The sequence below is a fragment of the Salvelinus alpinus genome, chromosome 13, assembly GCF_045679555.1.
Source record: "Salvelinus alpinus chromosome 13, SLU_Salpinus.1, whole genome shotgun sequence".
NCBI lineage: Eukaryota > Metazoa > Chordata > Actinopteri > Salmoniformes > Salmonidae > Salvelinus > Salvelinus alpinus.
In genome coordinates, this window is record NC_092098.1 from 2244868 (window position 1) to 2264038 (window position 19171).

Genomic DNA, 19171 nt, shown 5'->3' on the forward strand with positions numbered 1-19171 from the left:
TGGTCCATTTTACTCAGGAGTACCTTTGTTTCCAAATCCAAAGTGTACAACAAAAGGAGCGTCACTGCTCATTCTGCAGCCTTTATATAGTGGCCCATCTACTTAAATAATATATATATTTTTTATTTTGCTTGGAAATACATATTGCACCGTAAACAATTATGTACATTGTGTCATATAAAAGAAACAGGAGGAGGGGGGGGGGGGGGGGGGTACAGTCTAATCAGGTGCACTTCTAGTTTCCAAATCCACAGATGAGTATTGCTGCTCATTTTGCAGTCCTTAAATGCAGTACTTCAATGCAATTGCTGGCCTTTTAAAGGGGGTGCAGCTCATTATTGGGAAGGTGTTCCGAATATTCTACGGACAGTGCCTTCAGAAAGTATTCAGACCCCTTGACTTTTTCCACATTTTGTTATGTTACAGCGTTATTCATCAATCTACACACAATACCCCATAATGACAAAGCAAAAACAGGTTTTTAGAATGTTAATTGCTCATTTGTTAAAACAAAAAACGGAAATATCACAGTTACATAAGTATTCAGGCCCTTTACTCATACAGCATTGAGTCTTCCTGGGTATGATGTTACAAGCTTGGCACACCTGTATTTGGGGAGTTTCTCCCATTCTCTGCAGATCCTCTCAAGCTCTGTAAGATTGGATGGGGAGCGTTGCTGCACAGCTATTTTCGATCAGGTTCAAGTCTGAGCTCTGGCTGGGCCACGCAAGGACATTCAGAGACTTGTCCCGAAGCCACTCCTGCGTTGTCTTGGCTGTGTGCTTAGGGTCATTGTCCTGTTGGAAGGTGAACCGTCACCCCAGTCTGAGGTCCTGAGTACTCTGGAGCCGGTTTTCATTAAGGATCTCTCTGCACTTTACTCCTTTCATCTTTGCCTTGATCCTGACTAGTCTCCCAGTCCCTGCCACTGCAAAACATCCCCACAGCACAATGCTGCCACCACCATGCTTCACCGTAGGAAGGTTCTCCCATCTCCACAGAGGAACTCTAGAGCTGTCAGAGTGACCATCGGGTTCTTGGTCACCTCCCTGACCAAGGCCCTTCTCCACCGATTGCTCAGTTTGACCGGGCGGACAGCTCTAAGAGTCTTGGTGGTTTCTTCCATTTAAGAATGATGGAAACCACTGTGTTCTTGTGGACCTTCAATGCTGCAGACATTCTTTGGTACCCTTCCCCAGATCTGTGCCTCGACACGATCCGGTCATGGAGCTCTACGGACAATTCATTCGACCTTAAAGGTTGGTTTTTGCTCTGACATGCGCTGTCAACAGTGGGACCTTATATAGACAGGTGTGTGCCTTTCCAAATCATGTCCAATCAATTGAATTTACCACAGATGGATTCCAATCAAGTTGTAGAAACATCTCAAGGATGGTCAAAGGAAACAGGATGCTGAGCTCAATTTTGAGTCTCATAGCGAAGGGTCTGAATACTTATGTAAATAAGATATCTGTTTGTGATTTTGAATACATTTGCTAAAATTTCTTAAAACTTGTTCGCGTTGTCATTAAGGGGAATTGTGTGTAGATTGATGAGGAACATTTTTATTTAATCAATTTTAGAATAAGGCTGTCACTTAACAAAATGTGGAAAAAGTCAAGAGGTCTGAATACTTTCCGATGGTACTGTATATACTTTTTGTCTTTAACAGCCAACACTGAAGCTCTCCATTTATTTGTTAAATATACACTACCAGTGAAAAGTTTGGACACACCTACTCATTCAAGGGTTTCTTTATTTTTACTATTTTCTAGTAAAGCCACCCTTTGCCTTGATGACAGCATTGCTAATTTTTGGCATTCTCTCAACCAGCTTCATGAAATGGAATGCATTTCAATTAACAGGTGTGCCTTGTTAAAACTTAATTTGTGGACTTTATTTCCTTCTTAATGCATTTGAGCCAATCAGTTGTGTTATGACAAGGTAGCGGTGGTATACAGAAGATAGCCCTATTTTGGTAAAATACCAAGTCCATATTATGGAGGGAACAGGTCAAAATAAGCAAAGGGAAACGACAGTCCATCATTACTTTAAGACATGAAGGTCAGTCAATCCGGAAAATTTCAAGAACTTTGAACGTTTCTTCAAGTGCAGTTGCAAAAACCATCAAGTTCTATGATGAAACTGCAGCTCATGAGGACCGCCACAGGAAAGGAAGACCCAGAGTTACCTATTCTGCAGAGGATAAGTGAATTAGAATTAAATGCACCTCAAATTGCAGCCCAAATAAATGCTTCACAGCATTCTGCAGTGATTAGCCATCAAACCAAACTTTATTTACCACATGCGCCGAATACAACAAGTGTAGACTTTACAGTGAAATGCTTACTTACTTACAAGCCCTTAACCAACAGTGCAGTTCAAGAAGAAGAAAATATTCACCAAGTAGGCTAAAATAAAAAGTAATAATAAATAGTAACACAATAAGAATAATGAGGTAAATTGTCCGGTGGCGATTTTTATGAATTGTTCAGCAATCTAATGGCTTGGGGGTAGAAGCTGTTGAGGAGCCTTTTGGACCTAGACTTGGCGCTCTGGTACTGCTTGCCGTGTGGTAGCAGAGAGAACAGTCTATGACTTAGGTGGCTGGAGTCTCTGACAATTTTTTGGGCTTTCCTCTGCCATCTCATCTGCCATCCCGCCTCCAGGCTGTGTAAGGGCTATTTGACCAAGAAGGAGAGTGATGGAGTGCTCCATCAGATGACCTGGCCTTCACAATCACCTGACCTCAACCCAATTCAGATGGTTTGGGATGAGTTGGACCGCAGACTGAAGGAAAAGCAGCCATATGTGGGAACTCCTTCAAGTTCGTAAGAAAGGCATTCCTCATGAAGCTGGTTGAGAGGATGCCAAGAGTGTTCAAAGCTGTCATCATGGCAAAAAGTGGCTACTTTGAAGAATCTGAAATATATTTTGATTTGTTTAACACTTTTTTGGTTACTACATGATTCCATGTGTTATTTCATCAATCAATCAAATGTATTTATAAAGCCCTTCTTACATCAGCCGATGTCACAAAGTGCTATACAGAAACCCAGCTTAAAACCCCAAACAGCAAGCAATGCAGATGTAGAAGCACGGTGGCTAAGAAAAACTCCCTAGAAAGGCCAGAACCTAGGAAGAAACCTAGAGAGGAACCAGGCTCTGAGGGGTGGCCAGTCCTCTTCTGGCTGTGCCGGATGTAGATTATAATGGCCAAGATGTTCAAACGTTCATAGATGACCAGCAGGGTCAAATAACAATAATCACAATGGTTGTAGAGGTTGCAACAGGTCAGCACCTGATGAGTAAATGTCAGTTGGCTTTTCATAGTCGATCATTCGGAGTTAGAGACAGCAGGTGCCGTAGAGCGAGAGAGAGACGAAAAACAGCAGGTCTGGAACAAGGAGGCACGTCTTTTGGGAGGGGCAGAAAACAGTTTTCAACCAGCGATTGAGTTGCGAGACTCTGGGCCAGAGACAATTACTCGATGCCGACATCTTTCCAGCTGATTTACACGCTGAAGCTATGTTGAGCTTGGTGACCTCTGACTGTTCCAGTTTTAGCCTTAGCCAGCACCATCTTCAGTTTAGTCTTAACGTCGGTAGCCATGCCCCCTGGTAAACAGTGTATGATCGCTGGATGATTCGTTTTCAGTCTAATACTGCGGGTAATGGAGTCACCAATGACTAGGGTTTTCAATTTGTCAGAGCTAATGGTGGGAGGCTTCGACGTCTCAGACCCCGTAACGGGTGGAGGAGAGACCAGAGAAGGCTTGGACTCTGACTCGTTGCTTAATGGGGAAAAGCGGTTGAAAGTTTCTGTCGGCTGAATGAGAGACACCGGTTGAGCATTCCTACAGCATTTCCCTCCAGAAGCCATGAGAAAGTTGTCCGGCTGCGGGGACTGTGCGAGGGGATTTATACTAATATCTGTACTTATTAGTGGCACAGATGCTGTTTCATCCTTTCCTACACTGAAATTACCCTTGCCTAACGATTGCGTCTGAAGCTGGGCTTGCAGCACAGCTATCCTCGCCGTAAGGCGATCATTCTCCTGTATATTATGAGTACAGCGACTGCAATTAGAAGGCATCATGTTAATGTTACTACTTAGCTTCAGCTGGTGGAGGTTGTGTAGAACAATGTCCAGAATAAAAATATAAAACCACAAAGTTGGCAACAAACCACACATAAACACATCCACAAGTTGTGACCATGTCACTCCTGCTTTCCCTCTCCTGTGCCAGACTGCCTATCATTACGCATACCTGTGCCTCATTGGACCCACCTGAACTTTATCATTATTTGATTGCCTCCCCTTTATCTGTCTCTTTGTTCCCTGTGTCAACAAAGATGCTGCTACTTTGTCCCCTGTCCTGTTTCATGTCCATTATTTATTAAATGTTCTCCCTGTACCTGCTTCTTGTCTCCAGCGTCGATCCTCACAGAATGCTGACAGCACAATTGGAAGCATCAGGGAGGCCTGGGGTTTTGTTGGTGACGTCGGATCCGGGTGCCGTTCTCAATGGAACAGGTTGTGCCTCAGCTAGCTCGTCGGACTTCCACGCCCTTGCTGGCTTGAGAGGCTTTTCTTGCCCCGGTGGGCTCGGCAGGCGCCCACCCCACGTCATGCTTCAGCCGGCCATCAGCCTCCCACGCCTCTGCCGGAACGTCAGGCTCCCACGTCTCAGCGGGTTCATAAGGCTCCCACGCCTCAGCCGGTACGTCAGGCTCCCACGCCTCAGCCGGAACGTCAGGCTCCCACGTCTCAGCGGGTTCGTAAGGCTCCCACGCCTCAGCCGGTACGTCAGGCTCCCACGCCTCAGCCGGTACGTCAGGCTCCCACGCCTCGGCCGGTACATCAGGCTCCCACGTCTCAGCGGCTTCGTCAGGCTCCCACGCCTCGGCCGGCCCGTCAGGCTCGCCCAGGTGGAATTCCGGGTGGCGCCCCTAGAGGAGGGGGGGGGGGGGGTACTGTCACGCCTGCTCCTGCTCTCCCTCTCCTGCGCTCGAGGGCACCAGACTGCCTATCATTACGCACACATGCGCCTCATTGGACCCACTTGAACTCTATCGTTATTTGATTGCCTCCCCTTTATCTGTCTGTTTGTTCCCTGTGTCAGCATTGATGTTGTTACTTTGTCCCCTCCAGGCACTATTCCTGTCCTGTTTCATGTCCATTATTTATTAAATGTTCTCCCGATCTCCAGCGTCGAGCCTGGCAAAATAAATATTGCAGTCAGATTGTAGTATAACTGCAGTTCAGCAATTACTGTGTCCAAAATACCACAGTCGAGTGCAGTTTCAAACATTGCAATTATCCCCAGTATTTTTTTTTATATATATACGTATTTTTTTCCCACGCACTGCTACTGGACATGGTACAGGTGTCCTTTTTTAAGCCCATAACCATGCGTGTGAGGTGAATACTTTTGTTTCAAAGTAGATGTTATAGTTTTGATGTCTTCACATATTTCTACAATGTAGAAAATAGTAAAAATAAAGAAACCCTTGAATGAGTAAGTGTGTCTAAACTTTTGACTGGTACTGTTGCTAGATGTAGAAGGCCTAATGTTAACTAGCCAATGTTGCCACAGGTGGACTCCACTCAAGTTGTAGAAACATCTCAAGGATGATCAATAGAAACAGGATGCACCTGAGCTCAATTTCGAGTCTCATAGCAAAGGGTGTGAATACTTATGTAAATAAGGTATTTCTGCTTCTTATTTGTAATAAATCAGCAAAAATGTCTAAAAACCAGTTTTTGCTTTGTCATTATGGTGTATTGTGTGTGGATTGATGAGGAAAAAATATTTTCATCCATTTTAGAATAGGGCTGTAACTTAACAAAATATTGAAGAAAGTCAAGGGATCAGAATACTTTCCGAATGCACTGTTATACTCTGAAACTGGTATGTATCGGCATGTACTGACATAGCAATAAGAACCTATGACATGTCCAGATTAAAAATACATCAACTGAACTCTAACCGGTTACAAGTACACTTATGTGGTCAAAGACGAACTAACACATGATTGGGAAGTCCAGGGTGGAGGCTTGTCCTTGTAGCAAGGGGCCAGTGGTTAGTTGTGTTGAGGTGGTGCAGAGTCCTTTTGATCTGTTGTCTCTGCACCCATGTGAACTGAAGCAGAGACTGTCTTGGGGGTTAAGGCGCCCGCGGAAACAGGATGCACCTGAGCTCAATTTCGATTCTCAGAGCAAAGGGTCTGAATACTTTTATGTAAATGTGATATTTCAGTTTTTTATTTGTAATATTATTTTAAATCTAAAAACCTGTTTTCGCTTTGTCATTATGGGGTATTGTGTGTAGACTAGTGAGGGGAAAAAAACATTTAAATCAATTTTAGAATAAAGCTGTAACGTAACAAAATGTGGAAAAGGTCAAGGGGTCTGACTACTTTCCAAATGCACTGTATATCATGGTAGCAAGGCATATGAACTAACAGGGAATACCCTCACGAAAAAATATTGCAGTCAGAGTGTAGACTACAGTTCAGCAATTCTGCGTCCAAAATACCACAGTCGAGTGCAGTTACTGCACTTGTACTGCAGTTTCAAAACTGCAATCTTTTTTTGTAAGGGTAGAACAAACAAAGAAATTATCCCCAGTGATTTTACTCACGTGACCAGTTAAATGTTCTGTCAAATCCTGTGACCAGTTATTTCAAAAAACACCTCCCTCGACCGGGAAAAGGCTACAAGGACACGCCTGATGCCCAAACCGAGTTCATATAAGAATGTATTAAAATTAGGTTAAGGTTAGGGTAAGTGCTAGGGTTAGGATTAAGGCAAAGAGTGATTTTTACGTGTTTGGTAGTCGGTTTAAGTGTAAACTGTGTCCATAGTCTCTCCCCTTCACCAACCTCCCTTCACCAACTCTCCCCTTCACCAACCACCATTGATTGAGACTCTTTTCATTGAGACTCTTTTGATTGAGACTATTTTCTTTTCCCCCCTCTTCTTTTTCCCTCTTTTCACACCACTTCGATACCGATGTGACTTTTTCGTAGGTTGGGGTAATTAATGTAGCAGGTTAAGGGTAGGAAACGGGTTAGGGTTAGCGAAAATGCAGTAACCTGCTACGAAAATCACTTCGATTCGAAGTTGCGTGAAGTGTCCCATCTTTGATTAGGCCATGGGATGGGAGGGTCGGTTTTTAGTGTCCAACAGATGGCGCCAAATCCACAGAAAATGAGGGTCGCTACCATGACAACCACTCTAGCTATAGTACGGTGCAGTTTGTTGTTGGATTTGAATCAGTGAAGCAACTTTTGTCGACCAAAATGGAACCACTGCCAGCTTCATTTTACGGGAACATGTATAAAAGAAACCCAGTAATATCAGCGTTTGATGGAGACATAAAAATATTTATGTCATTTATGAAACGAATTAGTACTTTGCCAACCTACGACCACAACTCCTACGCAAGAGGGTGAGACATTTCCTGGCTGTATCCAAATCAAGTGTCACGTTAGCTAACGGCTATCTTATTCTTGTTTGAAAAGTAGGCCTAACGTTAGCTAGCTAGCTAGCAGTAACTTCAGTTTACGTGCAAGCTAGCAGCCTGATGTGTGAATTTCTTCAGCCAGAAGAGGACTGGCCACACCTCAGAGTCTGGTTCCTCTCTAGGTTTCTTTCTAGGTTCTGGCCTTTCTAGGGAGTTTTTCCAAACCACGGTGCTTCTACATCTGCATTGCTTGCTGTTTGTGGTTTTAGGCTGGGTTTCTGTATAGCACTTTGTGACATCAGCTGATGTAAAAAGGGCTTAATGAATATATTTGATTAGATTTTTTCCCTCCAATGTATGTAGTGCCAAAACTCTGTTTGAAATATGGAACAAGTATAAACCTCGACTACCAACCAACTACTATGAAGAACAGATGCTGCAAATGGCAGATTTTCTTTTTGGCATCAAGGTTTGTTTGTATTCCTTTCTTCTCTCTCTCTCTCTCGCACACACACACACACACACACACACACACACACACACACACACACACACACACACACACACACACACACACACAGCTACATATATTTGATTTGACCACAAGGATTCCCCGCCACAACCAATCCGTTGTATTACTTTCTTCTCTGTTAGTTCAAGCTCAGTTTTTCTCTCTCCAGTTATACAGGCTGGGTCTATGGCAGGGCTACTGTCGCTACCTGCAGCAGTTCAGCACTGTGACCATAGAGGACATTAGGGATGTTGACCACTTCAAGTCCTCCTTCTTCCCCAAGGGTTTCGACACAGACCAAGCCAAGCTGACGGTGAGGACAGTATATGTGTGTGTGTGCTTATGTGTGTTCTCGTGTGTGTGTGTATGTTTGTGTCTGTGCATCTGTGTTCAGAATGAAACAAAGCCGACAAGAACACACCTCACACAATGGGCTTGCCGTTTATGTTGTCGTTTTTGTGACTGTCTCTACCCTCCACCTCTCTGTGTGCCTTACCTGTGGCCTGTGTGGCTGTTAGTTCCGGGCTCTGCAGGGCTGCTGCCTATGTGCCTTCCAGCTGGAGAGGGAAAGAGGGAGCCAGCCCACCCAGAAGGGGGTCCAGAGACTCCTCAGCATCCTGGGGTTTGTCAGGATCATGATGCAGGCCGTGCTTCCCCACGAACATCTCTGCTGGCTTCTTTACAATGGTACAGTAATACAGTAGCAATTACAGTGGTATAAGCAGTATGTTGGCTGAATTGATGTCTGAAGTTGTCAGTTGTGGTTCAGTGTTGTCTGTCTGTCTGTCTGTCTGTCTGTCTGTCTGTCTGTCTGTCTGTCTGTGTCTTTCTATCACTAAATTTTTTTTCAATTAAATTAAATTTGCTTTATTGGCATGACGTAACAATGTACATGTTGCCAAAGCTTATTTTGGATATTTACAATATAAAAATGAGAATCAAAATTGTCAACGGGACAACAGTAACAATAACCAAGTGTCAAAATAACCATACATTCAACAATAACAATAAGCATACAGTAGAGTACATGTGCAGGTTGATTGGTCTGTCAGACACTGTCCCTCAACTTATGGCAGGTAGCAATGCAGTGCGCTGCCAACCCACAGCTCTCTGCGTCCTCCCCCAACAGGACCGGTAGCCTACTCTCATCAGAGAGGTCTTTGAAATTTGGGGAAATGACACTCATTGTTTTATATTTTTTTACATTTTGTCAGGAAATGCAGCTCCGTCTCAGGTTATACTGTGGTGCAGTGGTTGCACAGCCTTTCCTCTACAGGGAGCCAGGTTTTCCTGTGTCTACCCTTCTCAATGGCAAGGCTGTGCTCACTGAGCATGTACTTTGTCAACGTTTTTCTAAGGTTTTGATCAGTAACCATGGTCAAATATTTAGCCACAGTGTACTGTCAATTTAGGGCCAGATAGCACTACATTTTGCTTTGTGTTTGTGCTTGTGTTTCCCAATAAGCAATATAGTTTTGTTTTGACTGTGTTGTAATTTGGTTTATCCTGATTGATTGGATGTTCTGGTCCTGAGGCTTCAGTGTGTTGGTAGAACAGGTGTGTGAACTCAGCCCCGGGACCAGCTGGATGAGGGGACTCTTTTCTTTGCTCAGCTCTTGGCATTGCAGGGCTTGGTAATGATATGAGAGGGGGTCACTGTATTTTAAATGTTTCCAAAACTTAATTGCTCTTTTTTGAGTTTTTATTATTAGTGGATATTGGCCTAATTCTGCCCTGCATGCATGCATCACTCTCTCTCTCTTCAGGTTCACTCCATATCTACAACATCTGTAGATACCTGATGTCCATGAGCCGCGCTGCACAGGTACACAATCCAACAATTGCATTTATTTCCATGGTTCATGTGATTGTTGGTAAATGCGTATGTTGTCCCTTCCTCCCCTCCAGGCTATGGAGTTCCTTCTGTGGGCCTGTATCTGTCTGGAGACCTCCATCCCCCTGATGACTGCCAGGTTCCTGGCCTGGAGGGCAACTCTGTACTGTGCTGTGTGCCAGTGCTACTACGACAGCCAAGCCAATGTTCAGGCAGAGGTGTTTGCACGACGAGCCCTGGGTAAAGTCTGTGAGCTGGGCAAGCTGGAAGAGATGAGTGGTCTACCTGCCACCACTGAGACTCAGAGAGCATACAAAGTGGCCACCATTAAGGTATGGGACAGGTTGATTCAAAACATTGCACGTTTTGTGCAGTGTCTACCTACATACAGGTCCAAAAGGCATGATGCACTGTCTTTAGTAGGGATGTGACAAATGTTAAAAAAAAAATTGGGGGGGGGGGTTCATCTTGACCTATAGTAACTAATGGGGAGATTTTACCTCATGGCCTTAATTGCAAAGACACACAAACTATGCCATGAAGACCAGATAAAGAGGATTAAATAAAATGACTAGTACCCAGGCATGAATTACTATAATATACAGTGGATTCGGAAAGTATTCAGACCCCTTGACTTTTTCCACATTTTGTTAAGTTACAGCCTTATTCTAAAATTGATTAAATAAAACATTTTCCTCATCATTCTACACACAATACCCCATAATTATAAAACAAAAACTGGTTTAGAAATTTTTGCAAATGTGTTACAAATAAAAAACTTATCACATTTACATAAGGATTCAGACCCTTTACTCAGTACTTTATTGAAGCACCTTTGGCAGTGATTACAGCCTCGAACTCTTCTTAGGTATGACGCTACAGGCTTGGCACATCTGTATTTGGGGAGTTTCTCCCATTCTCTGCAGATCCTCTCAAGCTCTGTCAGGCTGGATGGGGAGCGTCGCTGCACAGCTATTTTCAGGTCTCCAGAGATGTTAGATCGGGTTCAAGTCTGGGCTCTGGCTGGGCCACTCAAGGACATTCAGAGACTTGTCCCAAAGCCACTCCTGTGCTGTCATTGCTGTGTGCTTAGGGTCGTTGTCCTGTTGGAAAGTGAACCTACGCCCCAGTCTGAGGTCCTGAGCGCTCTGGAGCAGGTTTTCATCAAGGATCTCTCTCGTTTATCTTTTTCTCAATCCTGACTAGTCTCCCAGTCCCTTCCACTGAAAAACATCCCTGCAGCATGAAGCTGCCACCACCATAGTTCAGCGTAGGGATTGGGCCTGCCAGGTGTCCTCCAGACGTGACACTTGGCATTCAGGCCAAAGAGTTCAATCTTGGTTTCATCAGACCAGAGAATCTTGTTTCTCATGGTCTGAGAGTCCTTTAGGTTCCTTTTGGCAAACTCCAAGCGGGCTGTCATGCGCCTTTTTCTGAGGAGTGGCTTCCGTCTGGCCACTCTACCATAAAGGCTTGATTGGTGGAGTGCTGCAGAGATGGTTGTTCTTCTGGAAGGTTCTCCCATCTTCACAGAGGAACTCTGGAGCTCTGTCAGAGTGACCATCTGGTTCTTGGTCACCTCCCCAACCCTTCTCTTCCGATTGCTCAGTTTGGCCGGGCGGCCAGCTCTAGGAAGAGTCTTGGTGGTTCAAAACTTCTTCCATTTAAGAATGATGGAGGTCACTGTGTTCTTGGGGACCTTCAATGCTGCGGAAGTGTTTTGGTATCCTTCCCTAGATCTATGCCTCGACACAATCCTGTCTTGGAGCTCTATGGACAAATCCTTCGACCTCATGTCTTGGTTTTTGCTCTGACATGGACAGATGTGTGCCTTTGCAAATCATGTCCAATCAATTAAATGTACCACAAGTGGAGTCCAATCAAGTTGTAGAAACATCTCAAGGATGATCAACAGAAACAGGATGCACCTGAGCTCAATTTCGAGTCTCATACCAAGGGTGTGAATACTTATGTGAATAAGGTATTTCTGTTTTTTATTTGTAATACATTTGCAATCATTTCTATAAACCTGTTTTCGATTTGTCATTATGGAGTATTGTGTGTAGATTGATGAGGGAGAAAAATATTTTAATCAATTTTAGAATAAGGCTGTAACTTAACAAAATTTGGAAAATGTCAAGGGGTCTGAATACTTTCCGAATGCGCTGTATACTCTGAAACTGGTATGTATCGGCATGTACTGACATAGCAATAAGAACCTATCTGTAGTCTCTGCACCCGTGTGAACTGAAGTAGAGATTGTGTTGGGTGTTAAGGCGTCCGCATGCTTCCCAGCCAAAAGCGGTCTAGAAGAGTTTGTTCATATATTATGACGACATTTTGTGCCGTTTTGTTCGTTTCGGACTTTGGCAATGTTCCCTCTAAACTGCCGTGCAGACTGCCTCACAGAGGAAATATGTGCCTGCGCAGATAAGCGCAGGCTGTTTTAGAGGAAGTCAAGGGGTCTGAATACTTTACAAATGCACTGGACTATAACCACTTGAATGGTATTTTATTCTACTCACCTACAGCTAGCTACCATGGTGTTTAAACGGTCGGTGTATGAACCCAGGAGGAAACCTAAAGGCCTCTTCAGACACAAGCAGAAGAGTAACCTCAAGGAGATTCAGAGCGTAAGTACGGCTATTGTATCAATCCTTCAAAATCCTGCTTTATCCAGGTATTGTGAAAACAGCCTAGTACTCCAATTCTGACTCATGTGTTTCTCTCTCTCTCTTTCTTAGTTCAATTTCAGTGGGCTTTATTGGCATGGGAAACATATGTTACATTTCCAAAGCAAGTGAAATAGATAATAAACAAAAGTGAAATAAAACATGAACAGTAAACATTACACTCACAAACTAGTGTCTATATACAATGTTGTACTGATGTGCAAATAGTTCAAGTACAACAGGGAAAATAAATAAACATAAATATAGGTTGTATTTACAATGGTGTTTGTTCTTCACTGGTTGCCCTTTTGTTGTGGCAACAGGTCACAAATATTGCTGCTGTGATTGTGCACTGTGGTATTTCACCCAGTAGATATGGGAGTTGATCAAAATTGGATTTGTTTTCAAATTCTTTGGATCTGTGTAATCTGAGGGAAATATGTGTATCTAATATGGTCATACATTTGGCAGGAGGTTAGGAAGTGCAGCTCAGTTTCCACATAATTTTGGGGGCAGTGTGCACATAGCATGTCTTCTCTTGAGAGCCAGGTCTGCCTTCGGCGGCCATTCTCAATAGCAAGGCTATGCTCACTGAGTCTGTACATAGTCAAAGCTTTCCTTAAGTTTGGGTCAGACACAGTGGTCAGGTATTCTGCCACTGTGTACTCTCTGTTTAGGGCCAGATAGCATTCTTTGTCTGGACTCTTACATAGATGGGACGCTTCACGGCAGACTGGAACCACTTTAACTATTTTATTTATTTATTTTTTATTTCACCTTTATTTAACCAGGTAGGCTAGTTGAGAACAAGTTCTCATTTACAACTGCGACCTGTCCAAGAATAAAGCAAAGCAGTTCGACACATACAACAACACAGAGTTACACATGGACTAAACAAACATACAGTCAATAATACAGTATAAAAAAGTATATTTACAGTGTGTGCAAATGAGGTAAGATAAGGGAGGTAAGGCAATAAATAGGCCATGGTGGCGAAGTAATTACAATATACCAATTAAACACTGGAGTGATTGATGTGCAGAAGATGAATGTGCAAGTAGAGATACTGGGGTGCAAAGGAGCAAGATAAATAAATACAGTATGGGGATGAGGTAGTTGGATGGGCTATTTACAGGTGCAGTGATCTGTGTACTAAGTAAGATGTCCTGTGTCTTTTCCGTTTTGTTTGTAGCTAGCTACAGCTTGTTTGGCCTGTTGTGTCAAGCCACTCCGGTTCACAGTGACGGTGTGCAGAAAGTAGTCCACTCCAACTTTTCCCTACTGATCTTTGTCGATAGAACCTGCTAAATTCATGGCAGCAATGTTGTTGAGAGCAGTAGCAACACTTTTGCAGTTCTTAATGGTTAACGTTATATCTTTTCAAAAAAGCCGAGTTAGAAAGGATTATCTACACATACTGAGCAGCTCATACTATAGACAGAAGCTTGCTACATGGCAGACCCATCCGAACTCATCTCTCAGCATGTCCAGCCCATCCATTATCTCAGCTAATCATGCCTAGCAGGAATGTTCATGTCTTTTTCTGTGGCTAAATCAACTAGGCTCGTAATTTAACAATTTTATTTGTATTTACAGATGGCATAACATTTTGTTATTAAGGCACATGAAAGTTCGCTCTCTCCTCCTTTTACCATTTCCCTTCGCTTGTGAACATCAGTGCACAAGACATCAGCTGTCCGTGACCAGCCGAAAAACCTTTCCAAACCTTCATATGCTAACCGCTTCACACAGCCTACATCATTGTCACGTCATAGTCAACATAGCTACTAGAACTAACACATTAGTAAACCCGCTACAATCATGCAGTACAGTGTAGTGAGCAGCAATCAGTTTAGCAGTTACACCGGCGGCCCCGGTGGCAATAAATTAATAAAACCAAAAGCTTACCTTGACTTGGAAGAGTTCCGGTGTTGGATAGCCATAGACAGCTAGCTAACATAGTATCCCTCTCTGTTTGAGCCCGGTGTTTGAGTAGCCTAAACTAGCTAGCTGCATTTGACACTAGCTAAGTAAGTGGAAGTGAAAGTGAAAAAAATGTACTACAAAAAATACTCTTGCTTCTCTAATTTTGGAATAAATTAATTTGTATAAAACTTTTAAACTATTGTCTTTCTCTTTCTTTGAGTCAACTACTCAGCACATTTTATGCAGTGCTAGCTAGCTGTAGCGTATGCTTTCAGTACTAGATTCATTCTCTGTTCTTGTGATTGGGTGGACAACATGTCAGTTTATGCTGCAAGAGCTCTGATAGGTTGGAGGACGTCCTCCGGAAGTTGTCATAATTACTGTGTAGGTCTATGGAAGGGGATGAGAACAAAGAACCTCCTAGGCTTAGTATTGAAGTTAATGTACCCGGAGGAGGACAGGAGCTAGCTGTCCTCTAGCTACACATGGTTCTACCCTACAGAGTGCTGTTGAGGCTACTGTAGACCTTCAATGCAAAACAGTGTGTTTTAATCAATTATTTGGTGAAGTGAATATATTTTGTAAAGTTTTATCTAAAAATTTTAGTTTTTTTAAAGGTTTCGCTATTTACTATTTCTATTTAGGGCCAGATAACATTCCAATTTGCTTCGTTTTTTGGTTGATTCTTTCCAGTGTGTCAAATAGTTCTCTTTGCTTTGGTTGGGTCTAATTGTGTTGCTGTCCTGGGGCTCTTTGGGGTCTGTTTGTGTTTGTGGTGGAATGTGTGGGCATCACTTCCTTTTAGGTGGTTATAGAAGTTATTTTCCAGCTATTTTCTGGATTTTGATAACTATAGTCCTAATATCTCATTCTCGCTTTATCTTTCTCACTCTCTTTTTCTCTCTCTCTCCCCCTTCACTCGCTCCTCTAGATGCCGTGGCCTCGAACCCCTACAGAGCGACTGTTGATGGAGCTGTTTGAGGGGAACGCTGCCCAGTTCCTGGCGATAGTGGAAGCGCTGTGGGACACCTCCCGCCGCCCACTACAGACTGGCATGCCTGAGGAGCCAGAGATACAGGAGGTCTCCCTAGAACTCATGTCTGCAGGCATCAGTATACTGTCTGGTTAGTATTGTACTTACATTACATTCGGCAAGTATTCAGACCTCTTGACGTTTTCCACATTTTGTTATGTTACAGCCTTATTCCAAAATGGATTAAATAAAAAAATATCCTCATCGATCAAAGCGCTAAGTATTTTTGACATTTTTGTAAATGTATATAAAAAACCAAAACATAAATCACTTATTTACATAAGTATTCAGACCTTTTGCTATGAGACTTGAAATTAAGCTCAGGTACATCCTGAGCTTTGATCATCCTTGAGATGTTTCTACAACTTGATTGTAGTCCCCCTGTGACAAATTCAATTGATTGGACATGATTTGGAAAGGAACACACCTGTCTATATAAGGTCCCACAGTTGACAGTGCATGTCAGAGCAAAAACCAAGCCATGAGGTCGAAGGAATTGTCCATAGAGCTCTGAGGCAGGATTGTGTTGATGCATAGATCTGGGGAAGGGTACCAAACATGTTTTGCAGCATTGAAGGTCCTCAGGAACACAGTGGCCTCCATCATTCTTAAATGGAAGTAGTCTGGAACCACCAAACTGAGGAATCGCGGGAAAAGGGCCTTGGTCAGGGAGGTGACCAAGAACCCGATGTTCAATCTGACAGAGCTTGGGAGAACCTTCCAGAAGGACAACCATCTCTGCAGCACTCCACCAATCAGGCCTTTATGGTAGAGTGGTCAAAAGGTAGCCACTTCTCAGAAAAGGCACATGACAGCCCACTTGGAGTTTGCCAAAAGGCACCTAAAGACTCCCAGACCATGAGAAACAAGATTCTCTGGCCTAATGAAACGAAGATTGAACTCTTTGGCCTGAATACCAAGCATCACATCTGGAGGAAACCTGGCACCATCCCTACGGTGAAGCATGGTGGTGGCAGCATCATGCTGTTGGGATGTTTATCAGCGGCAGGGACTGGGAGACTAGTCCAGGATTGAGGCAAAGGATGAACGGAGCGAAGTACATAGAGATCCTTGATGAAAACCTGCTCCATAGCATTCAGGTCCTCAGACTGGGGCAAAGGTTCACCTTCCACAGCCATGACAACGAAGGAGTGGCTTCGTGACAAGTCTCTCAATGTCCTTGAGTGGCCCAGCCAGAACCCATAACTTTAACCCGATTAAACATCTCTGGAAAGACCTGAAAATAGCTGTGCAGCGATGCTCCCCATCCATTTTTAATACATTTGCAAACATATCTAAAAACCTGTTTTTGCTTTGTCATTATGGGTTATTGTGTGTAGATTGAGTGGAATAAGGCTGTAACGTAATAAAAAATAAATAAAAAAAGGGGTCTGAATACTTTCCGAATGCACTGTATATAACCGTTATCCCGGTTAGTATCATTGAGATTTAGAATCTATTTTGCAAGATAGATCCTTTAGCCCACACACTCATAGGCTAGCTTCATTGGACTACACTTCAGTAGTCTCACAGTGGCTGTTGGACAAGACTACCATTGATTAGACTGATTGAGATTGATGCTGTTTCCCTTCATTGTATGTTTAGGAATTGGAGGGTCCACTGAGCGAGCCAGGGATGACAGTCTCCCCACCTGTTTAAACGCAGTGACAGCCAACTTTACTCTGACGGACATGGCGGCTGCTGGTGAGAACTTTGGAGAACTGTCTTTCCATATTAGCTAGTATGGTGCTGAAGGTGAAGTTTACCCTAAAACCAAAATTGGCCACTTTTCCTAATGTTACACTGTCTGTTGGTGTATAACAACATGATCAGTCCACCCCTTCAAGCTATCGCACATCAAGCTTGTTTGTGTCTGAACAGGTAGCGAAACCCCAAGTTGGTTCATCAACAAACAAATTACATTGATAAAGTTCACCAAATGATTATCCAACTCTGTGGTGTTCTCAAGTATACAACAAGGAAACAGGACAATATTTTAAGTTTATTTTCAAAATTATTTTTTACCCTTTTTCTCCCCAATTTAATCATATCCAATTGGTAGTTACAGTCTTGTCCCATCGCTGCAACTCCTGTACGGACTCGGGAGAGGCGAAGGTCGAGAGACGTGCGTCCTCTGAAACACGACCCAGCCAAACCACACTGCTTCTTGACACAATGCCCGCTTAACCCGGAAGCCAGACGCACCAATGTGTCGCAGGAAACACTGTACAGCTGGCAACCGTGTCAGCATGCGTGCGCCCGGCCCGCTACAGAAGTCGCTAGAGCACGATGGGACAAGGACATTCCGGCCGGCCAAACCCTCCCCTAATATGGACGATGCTGGGCCAATTGTGCGCTGCCCCGTGGGTCTCTGTCGACTGTGACAGAGCCTGGACTCGAACCAGGATCTCTAGTGGCACAGCTAGCACTGTGATGCAGTGCCTTAGACCACTGCGCCACTCGGGAGGCCGAAACAGGCCAATTTAAAAACGATTGAACTATGTTGAGCAATTTAACTTGTGATTAGTGTGATTGCGAAACAACACACTACTATTTGTCATACTTCAATTGCTTATTATTGTTATTATTCCCACCGCTACTTGTACAGCTTTTATGCAAAATATACCATTTTAACTTTATAACGTGCAGAGAGGTTTAACTTGAGTTGCTTACATTTACATTTTTGATGCTCATCATACTTTTGAAATATAATCAGTTGAATATTCTAATTTTAAAATGGAGGTCTACGGTGACCAAAAGATGCAACTACGACTGACCACAAAACTACTGACCACAAGCACACAACTACTGACCAGATAGACTGACCACACAACTACTAATCACAAGTACTGACCACAACTACACAACCACTGACCACAACTACTGACCTCAAGTACTGACCACAACCACACAACTACTGACCACATCCACACAACTACTGATCACAACTACTGATCACAAAACTACTGACCACAACCACACAACTACTGACTATAACCAATGACCACAACCACACAACTACTGACCATAACCAATGACCAGAACCGCACCACTACCGATCACACAACTACTGACCACAACCAATGACCACAACCACACAACTACTGACAATAGCCAATGACCACAACCACACAACTACTGACCATAACCAATGACCACAACTGCACCACTATTGATCACACAACTATTTAACCACACAACTACTGACTACAACTTCACAACTACTGACCACAACCACACAACTACGGACCATAACCAATGACCACAACCACACAACTACTGACCACAACCACACCACTACTGATCACACAACTATTTAAACACACACCTACACAACTACTGACCACAACCACACAACTACCGACCACAACCAATGACCACAACCACACAACTACTGACCATAACCAATGACCAGAACCGCACCACTACCGATCACACAACTACTGACCACAACCAATGACCACAACCACACAACTACTGACAATAGCCAATGACCACAACCACACAACTACTGACCATAACCAATGACCACAACTGCACCACTATTGATCACACAACTATTTAACCACACAACTACTGACCACAACTTCACAACTACTGACCACAACCACACAACTACGGACCATAACCAATGACCACAACCACACAACTACTGACCACAACCACACCACTACTGATCACACAACTATTTAAACACACACCTACACAACTACTGACCACAACC

General features: G+C 43.5%; 1 protein-coding gene across 4 annotated transcripts in view; it reads left to right on the forward strand.

Annotated features, from left to right (window-relative positions):
• Nucleotides 1–7274: 7274 nt before the first annotated feature.
• Nucleotides 7275–19171, forward strand: part of cfap54 (cilia and flagella associated protein 54) — a 126647-nt gene continuing 114750 nt past the window's right edge. For all 4 annotated transcript variants that reach the window (XR_011667397.1, XM_071337433.1, XM_071337435.1 and 1 more), the window contains exons 1-9: nt 7275–7456; nt 7835–7940; nt 8152–8295; nt 8501–8669; nt 9749–9807; nt 9891–10148; nt 12348–12449; nt 15346–15538; nt 17053–17151. Coding sequence is in view for 3 of the 4 variants with exons in the window: in XM_071337433.1 (XP_071193534.1) it covers nt 7308–7456; nt 7835–7940; nt 8152–8295; nt 8501–8669; nt 9749–9807; nt 9891–10148; nt 12348–12449; nt 15346–15538; nt 17053–17151 (1279 nt within the window). In the remaining variant the exon portion in view is untranslated. The remainder of the gene's footprint in view (nt 7457–7834; nt 7941–8151; nt 8296–8500; nt 8670–9748; nt 9808–9890; nt 10149–12347; nt 12450–15345; nt 15539–17052; nt 17152–19171) is intronic.